The following is a 17754-nucleotide window of genomic DNA, read 5'->3' on the forward strand; positions in this document are numbered from 1 at the left end:
AGGCGGTGACCGGGCTCTGAGGGAAGGGCGAGCACCACGCGGCGCTGAGCAACCAAAGGGGGCCAGACCGAACCAGCTCTGCCCCAACCCGGGGTGCTCCCTGAGGGAGCAGAGCCTCGGGAACGTGGGGCCGGGCACAGCGCCCTGAGGTGCCGCCGTCCCGCCCTGGGCCTGGCGGGGAGCGGGGGAAGGGGCGGGCGCTCCCTGGCTCCGTTGCCCGGCAGCGGCCGCGGCCCCGCGATGGAGGCGAGCGAGCGGCGGCGGCTGCAGCGGGAGGCGGCTGAGTATTACCATGGGCTCCGGGTGCCGGAGCGGATGGAGGACGCGCTAAACGCCCTGTTCCCGCTGCCCCCCCAGGATCTCTACGGGGAGCTGGTAGCGCGGGGCGGGGAAGCAGCGGGGCGGGAGCAGGGCGGCCTCTCGGAGGGGCCGTGTGGGTGCCCGCTGTGCCCGCTGTGCCCGTGCCTTTGCCGTGCCCGTGTCCCCTCCCGGCCCTTGCCTTCAGCCAGGGCGTGCAGCGAGGAGCTCGGCGTCTCTGTGGTGGCAATTCGGTGTTTTGTCCCCTGGCCCGGGCAAGCATTGCCATGGTTCTGTGTTTGTGGCCCGTGGCAGCTGGGGGCTGTGCCGGCACATGTCCGCAGCAGCCGGGATTCTTGTCCTCTGCTGCTTGCTTGTCTCGACACAAAAAGTAGTCCACAGATGGACTAATATTTGTCCCTAACAAAGCTGCTGCTCAGCAGGGATGGCTGCCGGGCCAGCGGCGATAAGAGACTGGGTGCTGTTCATGCTGCAGCTGCTCGTGAAAGGCAAATGGGCCCCCACAGAAGGGTCAAAAATCAGACCAATTTTATCTGTTCCCACTTGGCAAAATACTTTTGACAGTAGTCATAATGAAACTTCAATTAGTGGCAATACTGGAATTGCTGATACTAGAATAGTGAGCAGCTCTCGGAAAAAAAGATTTCTAGTATAGTCTTTGATGGCAGAGTGGCTGTGGGATGGAAATATTTCATTCCATCTTACTCTGTTTCCTATCTCCAAGTGTTTTGCCATCATCAGTGGAAGGGACTGGAACTGGTAACACCTTTCCTTGCTTTGCTTGATAGTTGGCATGTTCCTCTTCTTCGTAGCCCTAAGTGTTTCGTACTTTTCCCACTTGATAACCCATGGTTTGGTGCTTCTCCAGTACTGGATTAAATAATGAAACTAGTAACGAAATATGGAGAAACCTCAGGTGAAAACATAATCCTTTTTCTAAACAACATTAGTGTTTATTAACTGTGAGCACAGACTCAAAATGTCTTGAGTTATGATAGTTCATCAGGCCCAATAAGGACCATGTTGGAAGAAGAATGAGGACTCTGCCTAGCAGAAGTCATGGTTTCCACTTTCTCACAGGGCTCAAAGCTTGCTGGAACATATAAATCATGGAATAATAGAATATGCTGGGTTGGAAGAGACCCGTCATGGATTTGCTTAGTGGTGGATTTGATTCTAAGGTATTTCATGGAATAAAAGCCTCTTTGCCTGGAAATTGACTTTTAATTGGGTTCTTTCTCTTTCATTTAAGGCTAACTACTTTTCTAAATTTTCAAAAGCTCCAGTAATATGCAAATTAGTTGGAAGAAAAGTTATTGATGGAGTTGGTGAGCCAACATTAGAAGTGGAAATATATTGTACAGTTAAAAACTATGAGAAGGTATGAGCTGTTTCTTCTTGTTTTATTTATTTTACTAGGACAATATCTGAGAGAGGTACTATTCTTCTCACATCCCAACGTATGTTTTATTTTCCATCTTTATGTCAAGACATAAATCCCAGTTGAGTGTTGTAACTCTGAAAAAAAAGTGTAGTGAAAAGTTAGAGAGTGGCAGCAGCTATGAAAGCTTATTTTCCAGGAATTAGACAATATTTTGTGAGTGAGACCTGATGGTGTATCTCTGTATATTAATTATTTTTTCTATCTTAATGATCATGTAAGTTTTCCTTACACCCCATACTAACCTTATATGTTCACTTTTATTTCACCGTTTTCTTTAATTTTCAGATCTTTATATTTTTCTTTGTGTGACACTTTCAGAAAAAGTACAGCTGAAAAACAGTATGGATATAGGCACTTCTTTTACACTGAGCTAATAGGTTGATGTGGGTGACAGTAGAGTCAAACATACCCATTTAGCACCTGCAGTGCAGAATTGATGGCTCATCTCTTCCCCAACCTGAAATATTCAAACTATGTCTTTGCAGCTCTAGCTATTGTGGAGTAATTATTTCTACTTTCCCTCGCTTGAACTCTGGTTCACTTAATTCTTGAATTACATGTAACCTCATAGATATTCACAGGATATAAAGTTAATGCTGTTAATGGAGGCAACTGTGGGAAATTTGTAAATTATGTCTTCCTTTAAGTGAATTTTCTTAATATCATTTGTTGTTCATCAGTACAGAAAGATAGGTTTGAATTATCTAAGTAAGACAAAAGTAATTGATCATGAGGGATGGCATTAAGCATGAATGCTGATGAATCATGGTACAACAGGCTACCAACATCTGCAATAAAAAGTGTCCTAATGGCTGTATGGTCCTTAAAATAACTCCATTGTATTCTGATAGCATAAGGCAGATCTGTCAGAGGGGTTTTGCCTATGTACAGTTATAATTTTAGGTCAAAAAGCTTGAATAATGTCTGCAATTAACAAAGTATAAGAGCCTATAAAGAAGGTGCTGGATGAGAAAAGACAAATGGAGCAAATAGATTTGGTAATATGTACTTGTAGAGTTGGTAAGGACATACCTCTTAGTCTTTCAAAGGACATTTCCAAGTTAGAAATTAATCAGTGTTTTAACCCTTTTACATTGTTTTGGTGGGTTTGTTTTTTTGTTGTGTTTTTTGTTTTTTATTTCCAGAGGATTTGTTCCAGTGTGATGGCTACTCATTCTCAAATACCTGAAAATTCTTTACCTGAAACAATTGAAGCTGATGAGAGAGAAAGAAATGACTCTGTTTATACTGCTGTGGAATGGGTCAGTGACTCACTGAACACAATGTTAAGGGACTTGGATCCTACTGACCAGTGTCAGGCTGATAAGATCCTTGGGTAGGTCTTGCATATGATGAAAATTATTACATTTGAATAATTGAAATATTCACTATTAATTTATATTGCAATAAAAGACATGTAGAATATTCAATGTTTTCTACTTTTTAAAAAATATTTTTAGAATATAAGGTTTGTCTCAGACTCATTTCACTACATTATTGCCTGCTTTTCATAATTATGATATAAAAAGCATGCTGTTTTGGGCTCCAACACTGAACACAGGCTGTAGCAAGCAGACCTAATTGCCTTCCACATGCATTTGGGAAAACCTTGGTAAAGGGAATAAGGACTCAGTTGGTAAGTGAGTCAAAATAAGATTTTAATGCACTGTTTACACTACTTTATGTATCTCACATACTCAGTTTGCCTGAATTGGCTTTCTGTGACCCATGGGTGAAGATTTCACTTCATGCATGTAATTGAAATTCATTTCACCTCACTGTCTTAACCTAGGCCAGGCTGATGGATGTCATGAAGTTATGACAGGATCTGTTACTACCCATGCAAAGGAAATAAATCCTTCATGCTCAGACTGTCTGCTCAGAGCTGACTTTCAAACCAGAGTGATTTACAAAGCTTGTCCTAAGGTTTGCAATCCTTGTGGTCCTTTTTTGTTTAATCAGTGCTGCAGATGACTACCAAAAAAGAATGATATAATAAATTTATGGACTTCTCCAGCTTCACACAAGGAATCTATGGCAGTAGCTCAAATACAAGCACTTTTCTTCCTAGCATGTTCTTTGCCCTGCATCACATCTGTCTATATGTCGCATGTCTAACAAAATTTTGACCCAGTAATTTTTATGCATCCTCCCTCAGTGAATACTTTGCAAACAAGGTAGAAGAAAAAAAGGAAATTGAAAGGCAAGAAAAAGAAATAAGAGAGGAAGAAGAATCAGCAAAAGTCACTACTTCCCCTGCTTCATGCCGTTCAGCCGCGACACCTAAGCAAAAAAAGGGACGAAAACCAGGTTGTGCTTTATTTAATTTTAATATTTTCTGCAATACAGATATTGAAAAAGTTCCTAAAAGACACCCTGTCTCATGTTCAAAGGGTTTGGTTACTCTCTCCTGACCTTTTTGATCACAGCAGTTTCTGCAGTAAAATGAGGGAGGGGAAAATACAGTTTCCTCATCATTCACATGCATTGGTTGAACAGTTTCTGCCTTTGTTTTACTGTTGGTTTAGACAGGAGGTTATTATTCTTCAGAGTGAAGAATAAGAATGGAGGAGGATGCAAATGAAGAATGAAAATGATAAGGAAAGAAAAGGAAATCACAGAACTGAGTAGTAAAAAGGAAATAGAATTAAGATAGAAGCTGAAAACAATTGAAAGAGGAAGGAAAGTTTCCTTCTAACACTGAGAAAAGGAGGAAATACAGAGAAAAGCAAAAGAGAAAGAGAGAAGAGGGTGAGACAGGAATGAAGGGTAGTATAGAGTAAAAGGAAATAAGCAAACATCCTACTAGAGGAAAAAGGAAAAAATTATGTGAGACTAGAAAAACAAGGTAAAAATACACAGCCAAAATAAAACAACCCAAAGAAAAAACCACCATGTTATGTCCATCTATACATTAAACTCAGACAAAAAAGGGTTGTTGTCATTTGTTGGAAGGGCAGAAAATTTTGGCAAATTATTATTTCTTATCCGTTTACTTGCAAGTATCATATACTGTCAGTAAAAAACCTCCCACTTCATATGTTGGATGTGTGCACAGTAAGCTCACCTTTCACCTGAAATTTAACTTCTGCAGTTGTCAGGTCCATCCAGATATCATCATGGTGTATTTGATATTTGAGTCAAGCTTCTGCTGATACATCTATTATGTGTTTTCACTAATTGTGGCATTGGCTGTAATATTATTGTCAGACTTAGTACATGACTATTTGGAGCCAATATCAAACAGTTCCCAGTGCAATGATTCTTGGGATTCAGATCGCTTATTGCAGCTCCAGCAGATGCTCCCTCTAAGTGTTCATGTAAGTACTGTAGGCAGTAAATAAATAAAACATAATGGGAACTGCTTGGTTTAAAGCATTTTGGACAAAGTTATTGTATCTGAAAGGGAAATAAATTCTTACGAAAATTTAATGTGTAATATTTAAAAGACCTGTTTTCTCTTTGGGAATTCCAATTGTAATAGGCCTGAAGTTTTTCTCACAGTCATTACTAGATGAAATCAAATGCTTGTACTCCCAATCAGGTTATAATGTAATCTGCAATTTTAATGCAAAATCTGAGCATTTAAGGAACACAATAAAGAAGATTGAAAACAATACTTTCGAAAGGAACCTGAAAAATGGTATAATGTTATTAGATTCAAACACAGATAAATAAAAATACATATTTAAGTGGCTGAAAGATCTCCAAAAGAAACAGACTTGAAATGCATTTGAAACCAGAGTGAGGACAGGTAGTCTTCTTACTTGTAAGGTCGTTCCATATAAAACAGCTGACAAAATTAAGTTTTTAAAAAATAAATTACTGGTTTTTAGTGCATTGAGTACACAGTGAATATTTACTCACATAACTCTGATCCACAAGCATATATTTAGCACCAAGAAAATGTTTAGCTACTACTCTCTGTGTTGTAGGAAAGAAGGTGTCAGAAGGTACTCCCATCTCACCTGCAGAGCCTGCTGAGCCAGTGCTGTGTGGCAGCTTGGCCATTGGGGGAACATCACTTGCCATAGCAAAGGCTGGGGCCACCATCAGCCGTGTCCCATTGTACTTACATACTGCACTGCTGAAACACAAGGTACATGGGGCTTTGGTCATTTGGTTTATTTCATCCCTGTTATCATAATTATTGCAGTTGTGACAGTGTTATTAAATTTGCCTCATAGAACACACCCTTAACACCATTGCCCGTGTTTGAATCCTGTACCACAACTCAAATATATAAGAAATTGTTCTGATTTTTACATTTTTATTTTCACCCGGCGCTCCCAATTACAGGAGACACCTAAAGAAATTACTCTACCACTCCCAATGGTTACTGTGTTGTACTGTGAAAAAAATTCACCTACAAAACTGAAATTAGTCAAAGAAGTTATGCTTATACCACCAGTTGAGTTATCACTCCAGCAGGTACTGTTTCCTTTTTTAAGTAAATGTATTCTATAGACATCATAATAACTACATATGTACATAAGCATATAGGTCTTTTCAATATAGTCCTTACAAACTATATTTTTCAGTTTTTGTTAGCTTAGAAGGTCAAAGTTTTACCAGATGTTAGTGCAGAATTCTAACACTAGTAACATTAAATTAAGTAAAAAGATGATTTAAAAGAAGAACCATGAAGATTTAAGATAAAAATGGATGTTTGTCCAAAGTTTTAACAAATGTTAGTGCAGAATTCTAACACTAATAACATTAAAGTAGGTAAAAAGATGATTTAAAAGAACCATGAAGATTTAAGTTCAAAATGGATGTTTGTATAGAGGAAAAAATCAGTGCATTGAAGAAGATGTCAAGGAATTGTGTTACACAATAATCGATTTTGCATTAGTAGATTATAAATATTACCAGTTGTTTGATATAGCATACAAAACAACAAAACCCATAACAAATTCACAGGAAAGCAGGAAATATTTGGGAATAAGTTGCTTCAAAATGAAATTGTGACACTAGAAGGGAATACAAAGAGCAAGAAAGATGAGTGAGACAGATGGGATCAGCCCTCTCTCTTTTTGTTTAGCCATGGGTTGCAATAAAGAATGTATCTGCACAAGATGCCTCCATTAGGGCTGTGATTTCTACTTTGTGTGCTGCTGACCTGAACAAATAGCTGAGCTTGATTCTCTTTCTTTTTGCTTTTCCTTTAACTTTTCTGGATTGTCCCCCAGAGCTGTTAACAAGGTCCCTGATTCTGCCCCATTCAAAGCCAGGATGCTGCCCACTGCCCATGGCAGAGCAGCAAGGTGTTTGCTGCAGTGCAGAACTCAAAGCTGTTTGTCCTGTGTTGGTGCCAGCTGTGACTGACTTCTGCCCCCTTCAGTATTCCTGTACTGGCACCGTTTGAGGAAATCTGAAATGTCCTTTATGAAGTTCACACTCAACATTTACTAGCTCAGCTGAAAAGGAAAAAGAGCCTTGCGTTAAAAACAATGCATTCCTTTAATTGGAGCATCCCCCAATGTTTAAAATCAACATAGTGATTTTTTTTTCTTTTCCCCTGCTCCTTGGAAGTATTCTGAAGGTAAATGCACTCAATCTTGTCAGTTTAGGAAGTCTTAGGCAGAGCCACAATTGGGAGCAGGGATTATCACCTTCCCACTTCTCAGATATAGGTGCAGACCCAGATGTTTTTTACTTGTTAGATATCTGAAGGGCTGCTTTTGGGGAGGAGAGTGCTTTCCTTGACATCCCATAATCAAATATTCCTGCTCATTCCACTGCTACTAACCCTTTATTGTTGGACTTGACATTTTGTGGATGGAGAGATTGTGTTAAGGAGTCTGTAATGGTTTGAACTTTTTTGAAGACTTTATATTAAAATTTGCATTTAGAACGAGTGTTGTCTCTCTTCTGATTTAAGCTGCTAAAATGAATTAATATAACTTTCTTTTGAAGATTACTGTTGTTTAATTTCAGGGCATAGAAATAGTTCAGGAAATTCAGAAAGAAATGACAAGAAAGATGGAGTCTCCAGGCAAAACGGTACAATAAAAAATGTATTCTTACAGTGAGATGTACTTAATTTCATCTTTTACTACCCTTGTCCTTTCCTTTCCTTTCCTTTCCTTTCCTTTCCTTTCCTTTCCTTTCCTTTCCTTTCCTTTCCTTTCCTTTCCTTTCCTTTCCTTTCCTTTCCTTTCCTTTCCTTTCCTTTCCTTTCCTTTCCTTTCCTTTCCTTTCCTTTCCTTTCCCTTTCCTTTCCTTTCCTTTGGAATTGATTTCTATCTTCTTTCACTCCCAACAGCCTGCTTCACGAGCAGACAGTAGGAAAGGAAAAGGGCAAAAACCTCAGGTAAGAAAAGAGATTTTATCTCTAAGCCTTCAACAAGGTATTAACAGCAGCAGGGAACTTAAAATGTTCTTAAGAAAGGAAGCATTAATCTACATCACCATTTTGGAAAGGTCAAGGCAAGACTTGTATATTCCAAATGCTCATATTTTACATAAAAATTTAAATTCTTCTGACTATACCTTCCCTTCGGGGGCAGAGAGGAAATAGGGAGAAATTTCTGGGATCTGATAATTTTTCTCAGATGGAAATCCTGGTAATTTATCCAAATGAGCATTTTGCAGGCCTGTGGCACCAGCAGAGAACTTTTGATTGTGTAGACCATAAAACTGTTACCTGTAAGATTTGTGGATTGTGCTGTTTCCCAACCCTGGGGGCGTCACTCCCCTCTTTATCCTGCTGCATTCAGTTCCCAGGTCCAGTCTGAGGTTATAGATAACGGCAGAAACAAACCAGTAGCTAAAGGGAAGCATTCACAATATTGCACAGGACATTATTTTATATGGCTCAAATGATCTTTTTTATCCCTTCAAAACTGGTAGTTTGTTGATGAGTTTTCCAAATAGTGGGATGGAAATGCCATGCAGGTTTTGCTCTTCATCCTGAGATGATTTAAATATTATCAGCTGAGAGTCATTATTGCTGGGAATATAAAAAGAAAGGATCAGCAAAAGCTTTCCTATTTTATTGTTGCTAAAACAACAAAAAACTCATTATCATGAAGGTGCTGGCCAATGTTTTCCTGGTGGGTAGTTTCCATATCAGTACCACAATATGTACAGCAATTATAAGGTAGAATATTTTTGTAAGATGTACACAAGGAAAAAATGCATTAGATTCTCTGAAAAAAATCCATTTATTTCAGTAGGAGAAAACTAAAGGAGACAGTAGTGAAACTGAATTTAAAACTGATAAAGGCACCATGTTAGTTGGTACTTTTTTGTGAGGGGAAAAAAGGAGAAATTACAAACTAGGCAGTGAAAAAGAACTTATTTAGGTTAAGGAAGTGAAAACTAGACAGAGAAAAATGTTTTTATACAGAAAAACAATGCTTTTAATAGAATGTAACAAGGCACAGCATATGGGCATCTTGAAAACCACATGAAACTGCAGATTTAACCTCCATCTGAAGTTCAGGAAGACTGCAGCATATTTTGCTGTCTATTGCTGCATCTTTATAATCCAAAATTTCCCAGACTTTAAAGTTAAAAATCAGTGTTTGGAAAACCTACAGAAAAACTGACAACAGAAGGAATTTGCTCAATACTTGCAAATGTGGCTGATGTCCAGCAATACTGTCCCTGAAGCAGACAAGTGTGTGCAGCTGGGCTGGAGGTATTTCCCCTCTATGAAATTTGTTCCTTCTAGAACTCTTGGGAGATTCTTGAGGTTTCTTGAGCACTCTCCAGAGTCAATATCAATGTTGTAGTTGAGGATTAATGAGTAAAAGCTATTTAAAATGGAGGACATGTTTTTGTGGAAAAGGATTGGTTCATAGCACCAGAGCATTTATGGCAACCCAGCACTTGTTAAGAGTGCCTTTAATATAATTTTTTAAACCAGTGCTAGCCACACAAGACTGAGATCTGCACTAGACATATTTCCAAGGACTATTGCTCTCTACTCATTAGCACTTGATAATCCCTCTTTCCTAGAGAATTGTCCTTAAAGCCACTAAGGAGATTTGTGAGAACAAATCTATAATTTGATGACTACATGCAGACTGAAATGACAATGAAAAAAAGCCCATAAATATGTATAATACCTATGTGTGTAAATAAAATTATTATTTTTGTTTTGCTTTCAGCCATCATCCTTAAAAAGAATATCACACTTAGGCTGCCTGATAACAGGATATGATAGTCTAGAACAAGTGCTACTCCAACTGCAAGCAGCTTGCAACAGTTTAGGTCTGGAGCTGGGAACAGACCTGTACTTAGCAATAAATTGTGCTGCTCATGAATTAATGGATTATGTAAGTTATTTTTCAATTTCAATTTTCTTGGGTTTTAAAATAAATGTAACTGTTAGTTAACATTATTATTATTATGTTCCAGACTCACCTACAAGCTCCTAACTGATTTTTTTAAGGTAGCAATCAAGCAAACAGAAATAATTATCTCTGCATTTATAAATTCTGCCTGAATCTGCTTGTTTTTCCATTATATTAAGCTACATCTCTTGTTTTCTTCAAACTATCCTAACATTTGCTTGTATTTTTACTATGGTGTGTTTATATACACATTAGTGGCCATCTCATTGTGCATCAACATTATGTTTTAATACCAGTTTTTTAATGTTTTTATTTGACAAAAACCTATCTCCTGACCAAGTTTTACAGTTCTTGCCCCTTATTCCGAGATCAATCAGTTTTTTTTCTAAGCAGAAAAAGGAACTTCCAATTCCATTTAGTCCCTCATGAGCTTTTGTGTGTTGGGGTGTTCTGTAGTGCCAAAGCTTCCAATACCAATATCTTTTGTGAAAGCAGTTGCTCTCCTGGCTGTGACATCTGTGTCCTATACCAGAATGTGCAAAATCTTAACCATTGAATTACCAGTAATTCTGTAACTTTCTGTTATTGAACTGTCAGAGCCGCTAAAGCAGTGGAAATCCTGGCACAGTTTTACAGCGTGCCCTTAAAATTCCTCCCAGGCTGCAGTTTGTGCTTCCCAGAATGATGAGACTGGTTTTAAATGAGTCTTTTTTTTTTTTAAAGGGGAAAGAAGGAGTATCTTGGTTTTGGTCACTGAGAGTGCACTCCTTGCCCCAGCCATATTTTCTTCATGAAAATGAGGAGAAAAAAATCCCTTTTTTTTTTAAAGAGAAAAAAAATGAGATTTTTTTCCATACGAGATTCAATAAAAATGTCAAATATTGCTAACTTCATGCTGCAATTGTGTCAAACTGGCAGCATTGCCTAGAAAATGCTGAAATAGATCTCTTCCTTTGGCAGTGGCATTGTTCAGAGCCTTTGCCATGAGCCCACTGGAACCCACGGTGTCACTTTAGGCAGAGTTTTCTGTAACTCAGACACAGGGTGGGGCAGATGAGTGAATGCCTCCTGACTGAAGCACACACAGCCCCTGCCTTCACAGAGATGGGTACACTCTGCTTTTCAGGGTCCTAATTCCTTCTCCTTCATGCTTTTTACTTTGCTTCCTAGGATAAAGGAAAATACGAAATACTCACTGGAACATTCAAAAGTCCTGATGAAATGGTTGCCATGTATGTGGAAATGATTAAGAATTTTCCTTTTATTATTGCATTAATAGATCCCTTAAGAAAAGAGGTAAGATACCACAGTGCAGTCCTTTAAAAACTGGTGGTACTGTTCAGTGGCGTATCACTGACCTTTTCTCATTTTTACAAAACATGTAAAATACAAAGCTTCTGATTTTCAAGTTTTTAAGCACAAAAACATCACTAGAAAATACATCTAACAATTTCTTTGAATATATTTTTTGGCAATATCCAGATTTTTCAGTACTTTTTACATAATTTCTGATGGAAAATCCTGACAGAATACAGTCAGTGCACATACCTTAAAGAATTACAAGAATTTGCTTTTTTAAATCTGATTCTACTTGCTAAACCACTGTTATTTTGATTACATTTTCCTCTTTATGTACACTATTCAAATTATAAGGTGAAATTGTAAAATTTAAGTGTATTACAAAAAATTGATGTGCAATGCAATGTTATATTAAGCTGGAGAAGCAAACATTTGAACATTGTTGTATATCCTGCCAAAAAACACTAGAATATGTTATTGCTGCAGTTCTTTGTGATGGATATTTATAACCAAAGTCCTGTCACTGGCAGCTTTGCTCAGCAGAGTTTTTCAGGTGGGAGTAAGACACCTCTGTGATCAAAGTTAGAGGAGTTAATTAGTGTGGCCAATCAACTACAACAATAAAGCACTATAATATTAAGCATGTTATCAAGCTGTAGATGGATAAAAGAGATTGTATAACTTCAAATATTCACATTTATACATGAGGTTAAATTTCCATGCGTTAATAAAAACTTAATTGCTGCAGAACCTACAATTTTAGACTGAGATTCTGCAGTTGCACAACTTAAAATTTGCTCTTGGTGTCAAATTTCACTTTATCTTCTTAAAAATAAATATAGAGAGTTCATTTTCATGAACAAAACACAAAGACTGTGATTGAAGGGAGAAGCAAAGTGGTGTTGGCTCTGTGAATCTGCCCAGTGCCTGAATCAGTAATTCTAAAACTGATGAACTGCAAAATCCGTCTGATTTTGTCTTTAACTGGAACTTTAAAAGTTCATTTTTTGAAAAACTGTGTTTGGTATTACCTCACTCTGGTTAGCCTTGCTTCCCTGTGTTGTTTCAGTCTGACTCCCTGAATTACCACGTTCCAAAACACCAGGTCATTCCCCAGTCCTGCCAGGGCTGCAAACTTCCTTGAGAATTCTTATGGAGGAAAATATGTGCAAGATGAGAATCAGCGGGAGAATTACAGCACACAGTGCAGGGCAGTTGGGAACAGAGTACAGAGTTAAGGGAAATGCCTCTCCTCCTACTCCTCCTCCTCCTCCCGAATCTCCAAGGTTTACCTATGCCACATCTTTGCCCCTGATAATCAGATCCTTGAGGATTAGTTCTGGTACCAATTCAGTAATTCATTGCCAGACACCAGACCATTTTGGTGTTAAAATTTAAAACATTTGTTCTGGTGTCAAAAACTTCATTTCCTCTTATGCACAGGCTTGAAATCCATACAGGAATGGCACCTGATGTTGATTGCAAGTACATAAGTACAAAAAACTGATCCACAGACCAAGAATAGCAGAATTATGAAGTAGAGATGTTTTTAATGTGAGAACTTTGCATTCTGTGGACACAGAGCAAGCAAATTAATTCGTACATTTCTTCTTTCAAATTCTTTACATATCCTTGTCCTTTATTTAGCCTGGACCATGTAGCATGTGGACAATGCATTAAAATAAAGAAACAAAGACCCTGAAAAATGGAGCTTTGCTAGAAAAGAGAGCATTGTATTCCTCTGTTCCCTATGGGTCCTGCCATTGAGTCTATGTCTCCTGTTCATTATTTTACATTCAAACAACTATGACACTTGAAATATAACACAAAAATGAGTCATTTGAATAAAACAATAAAAATTATTTTGTGTTCCATCAAAATGAAATAAATTTCAGTAGAAAAATCAAAATAGCAGACCCCTACACTTAATTTAATTTAAATATTTTAACTATATTTTGTGCAAATAGTGTTGATTAATTTCAGATTAAAATTTATTTTTTCTGGCAAAATCTTAAAACTCAAGGAAAATCCAAGTGGTATGTTTTTCTTAGGCAGAAGATTTAAAATACAGTATAAAATGTAGTATGTTTATATGAAGGGCATATTTAGGATTAAACCCAGATTATTATTTGATTTTTACCTCCTCAGTTAGAGTTTCCATAAAGTTTAGTTTTTTAAACTGCAGTTGTTTGCTCAATTTGTTTGTGCAGGACAGAGAACAGTGGAGTAGCATCTGTCGTGCCCTTGGTTCCAAATGCTTCCTGGATTGCTGAAGATGCTGCCACACAAATTTCCAAACTCAAAACTGACCAAAACATAAACATAGCAAATGTGCAGTGGTGTTGTCCTGAAATACATTAACCAGACCACGGTGTCAGACCTCATAGAACTGACTGGGATTCTGGATGGTGAGTAGATGGGGAAAGGCTGAAACCAAACCCTACAAGCCACACCTGTAAATATTACATGTTTGTATTTAATTATTCTAATTAAATAAATTCTAATTTAGAAGGCACTTGTCAGAAGAAACTGAAATTCAAGTGTTTTTTTCAAGATTCACAAATCCCTGTCAAGGGTCTTAAAACAGCAGTCAAGGCTTCAACTATTGTCAGTTAATACACTGAATGTTTTGAACCTGGGTGCCCTCTGACACTGCAGCTAAGTGTCATGCAGTTAGATATCAGAATTAAAGAAAATAAGAGATGTGGTCAATTCATCTAAAATTTGCATTATTTTAGCATTAATAATTTAAAAATTCAGACATGCACAAACTGTTTAAAATTGCATTTAGATAGGTTATTGACTACATATTATTGAGCCTTTGTGGTAAGTATTAAGAACCTGTGCAGCTTCATATGTAAGATTTCTCTTTGTATCAGATTTCCTTTATTCATTTTTATACCTAAGAAATAGATGGAGAAATCTAATATAGCTTAGTTTTTTTCTTGTTCCTTAAAAACACCCAGAATTGCTGTACTGAAGTGAGTAAATAGCAACTAAAAGATTCCATCCAGTCAGGATGGTAAATTCGTTTTTTGAATAGAAGAAAAATAATTACTGTAGTGAGGAACACATTTAAAATAAATAGCACAGCCTGATCAGACAGATCAGGGAGAAGCAGAGGCCAGAACAGGATGTTAAATGTTCCCTTATCCATCTGAAAATAAAACAGAATGCTAATGTAGCAAACAGCAAATATAGCAATACAGTTTACATTTTTGTCAGGTAGGGTTTACTCCTGTTTGTATTTAAGCTTGGATAGCCCAAGGGTAAAAAAAAAAAAAAAAAAACAAGAGAAGTCCAAACAATTTCTGTGTCAAATAATAAAATATACTCTATACTCTAATGAAGGTGTTCCCTCCTGTTATATATAGGTCAAAGACATATTTCCATATTAGGAAGTCCAGATAGAGAATCTTCAGATGAGAGCCTCGTGGATCTGGTAAGTATTGAAAGCTGTTCAATTGCAGAATTGCAAAAATACTGGCTTTTAACATGTACTATTTTTTAAAAAAGGAGAAAGCCTTTTTGTGCTTGAGAAAGAAACAACATTTTACAAAATGGGCTTTTTCTAGGGGATTGGTTTTTTTTTCCCCCCACAGAGAATGGTTATTCTTTTGAGTGTAAAGAGAGCACACAGGAAATTTGCCAAAGCAGGGAGTATATTCAAAAGTGTGTATGATCCATTTGCTTGCATTAGTTTATAAAAACCTGTGAGTTACTTACAACATTCCTGCGTAGTAACAACGCTTTAAGCAAATATCCTTAACAATACTATATTTAATCTTTTGCACATAAAATTTCACTTCATATGCCAGCTAAAATTACTGTTTGCATCGGGCAGATCATTCACGGGGAGGTTTTATTTCCCCGTTTTTCTCAGCCGAGAGGGAGGGTGTTCAGTTAGAGTCAGGATTACCGTGTTTAATTTTTGGGAATGACTTCACTTGGCCAAGTGAGGATTTTACCCCGGGCCCTCTCTCGTTGCAGGCTGTGGGCCTGGGTGCCAGGTTCCTCAAGTTGGGAGGTCTCTCCCGCGGAGAAAGGGTGGCCAAATACAACCGGCTGCTGGCTATAGAGGAGGAACTGGCCGCGAATGGAGCGCTGCGTACGAGCTTCTTTCTTACTTTGTTTTCAGCCTGCCATGAATACGGGCACAAAGATTGGAGGGAGAATGATTGAAACTGCACCCCAGGAGGGAAGCGGAATCAAAAGGCCATAAATAAGGGCTGACAAAAAAAGCCTAGGATAGCACTTGCCACAATGTATATTGTTGTCCTAATGGATTATCTGTTTACTGAATGTTAAAATAGACCCCTTCTTGAGGAGTAGCCTACATTAAGCTTTTTTCCCCCCAGAATTAATTGGTTGGAGTCTTGAAGCCCACGATGCAAAAAGGAACAAAACAAAAAACCGTGCATATAATGTGTCCAAAAGCTGCCAAAATGGAATTTTAGGCCAAATACCCACCTCCCTCGAGGCCCGAAACATATATTCCTAACAAAACTTCATTTCACGACCCTCTTTTGTATGTTACATTTCCAGCAAAATGTGTTTGGAAAGCTACAATTGCGTGGGTAAGCCTTAAATAAAACCCAAGAAAACCCCAAGTTGACGATGCACATTCAGCCTTAGCCACTTGTATGCATCTGCCTGCCTGTTTCAGGATCTGCATCTTCTTTTTACACTGTACCAAGGCACTGTTAAATGCTTAACAGTTCATTAGAGCCACTTCTCACTTGCTCAGGTATCAATCAAGCCAGAATAAAGACATGCAGTCTAAAGGGGAGGCAGAGAGACAAGGAGAGGAAGAATGGAAGGAAAGGGTTTGCAGGAATTGTATTATGCCTAAGAAAAGGAAACACGAAGTAGAATTAAGTCATTTTACCCTCTTGTTTGTAATAATTTCCAGTGTTCTACACATAGGGTAGCAGCACTTGACATGCACGCTATAGAACAAAGTTTTTAGTTGAATTTTTTTTTTAACTGAAGATATGTTGAGCTTTTTGAAAGCTCCCCCTTGCTCATAAATAAGCATTGTAAAAACAGAAACATTTGCTTTTTTTTTTTTGCTGATAGTTTCACAGAATGCACTTTTCAAAGATAAGATAGGTAATTCTAGAACTATAAATTTTAACTGCCTCTTCAGTATTAATATATTGCCTCCTCAAATGGTATAGTCTAAGGAAAGGCTCTCGAGTCTGACAGATATTTAGACCTATATCTGATGAAATGAAGCAGCAACAATCCCCGACACCGTTAATCACTTGGCAGAAATAAGATCCAGTAGCTAAATCAACAGCAGGGCAGTAGTGGAGCAGGTCTGAGCTGCATAGCAAGCTCCTCATTTGCCGGGCTGGGGCTGGGAATACCCAGGAGAGCCCAGGCAGGGCACTCCAGTGGCTGCGAGGTGACTCTGGGTGACATCAGGAGTGTGTGAGGAGCCTGCTCGGGGCTCAGGAGCACCGAGCCCGGCTCTGCCATTGCCTGGCCCCTCTCCCGGCGTGCTCAGAGCAGCCCGGGGCCGCTGTGCCACCGCAGCTCCCGCAGCCTGCCCTCCCTGGCACTGCCCTCCTGGCAGGGACACCGGGCAGGGCTGGGAAAAAGCAGGGAGCTGAACTGTTGGTGGCTGGACTGCCAGTGATGGGATCAGCACTGGGACAGGGGCTTTGTGAGCACAGTCAGCTGGTGGGAACCTGGCAAGAGCACCCGTGCAGGGGAAAACAGAAGGCAGCAAGGTGAGATGATCAGTGAGGAAGGGAATGCAGTAAATATCCCAGCTCAGGCTGCAGTGCACTATGTCCTGGTCCTATAATCAGTGGTCTTCTTTTCTAAAGAAGGACCAGACTTCTAAAGGTGTGTCCAGACTTGTAAGCATCATGTGGCATTTCCAAAAGAACATTACAACAAACCCCATTACAGCAAACATGAGCTGCTTTGTTTTTTTTTTCTTCTATTTCAGGTAAAGCAAAACTCGAATTTGTTGATTTTGCTGAAGAATCACAGCCAGCACAACTTCCTGATGTGCTTCCTGCCCCAGAGCAGAATTAGTTGCCTCCAGCTCTCAGCCAGCCCTGCAGATTCACAGCCTGCCTGCTCAGCTCCCAGAGAACAGCACACTAACCTAGGCTGTCAACATTAACTTTGGGATAAATTTCGAAGAAAAAACATTTTACTAAGAAACTCATATATTAACGATTCCTAAATCCATTTAATTTTGAGCAGTTCAGCCAGATATCTGTAAAAAATTTCAATTACTGGCTTCTCTTTTCCCAGGGACCATTCCCTTCAGCTGAAAGCAAATTAACTGAGCAGTGACTATAGTCACTGAAAATACCACAAAATTCTGTGCTGCATTTACAAATTGACAAAACAAATACTGCTGTG

At 38.7% G+C, this 17754-nt stretch overlaps 1 protein-coding gene across 1 annotated transcript; it reads left to right on the forward strand.

Moving 5' to 3' along the window:
- The first annotated feature begins 240 nt into the window (after positions 1-240).
- Positions 241-17418, forward strand: ENO4 (enolase 4). The gene is given in 16 exon segments (XM_030951761.1): positions 241-375; positions 1571-1699; positions 2908-3098; positions 3921-4072; positions 5698-5861; positions 6062-6193; positions 7703-7768; positions 8031-8078; positions 9883-10050; positions 11239-11364; positions 13578-13631; positions 13633-13695; positions 13697-13775; positions 14742-14809; positions 15358-15475; positions 17330-17418. Coding segments are annotated over 16 exon segments (1782 nt in total).
- Positions 17419-17754: the final 336 nt, after the last annotated feature.

Source organism: Camarhynchus parvulus, chromosome 6 (genome assembly GCF_901933205.1).
Source record: "Camarhynchus parvulus chromosome 6, STF_HiC, whole genome shotgun sequence".
Classification (NCBI taxonomy): Eukaryota; Metazoa; Chordata; class Aves; order Passeriformes; family Thraupidae; genus Camarhynchus; species Camarhynchus parvulus.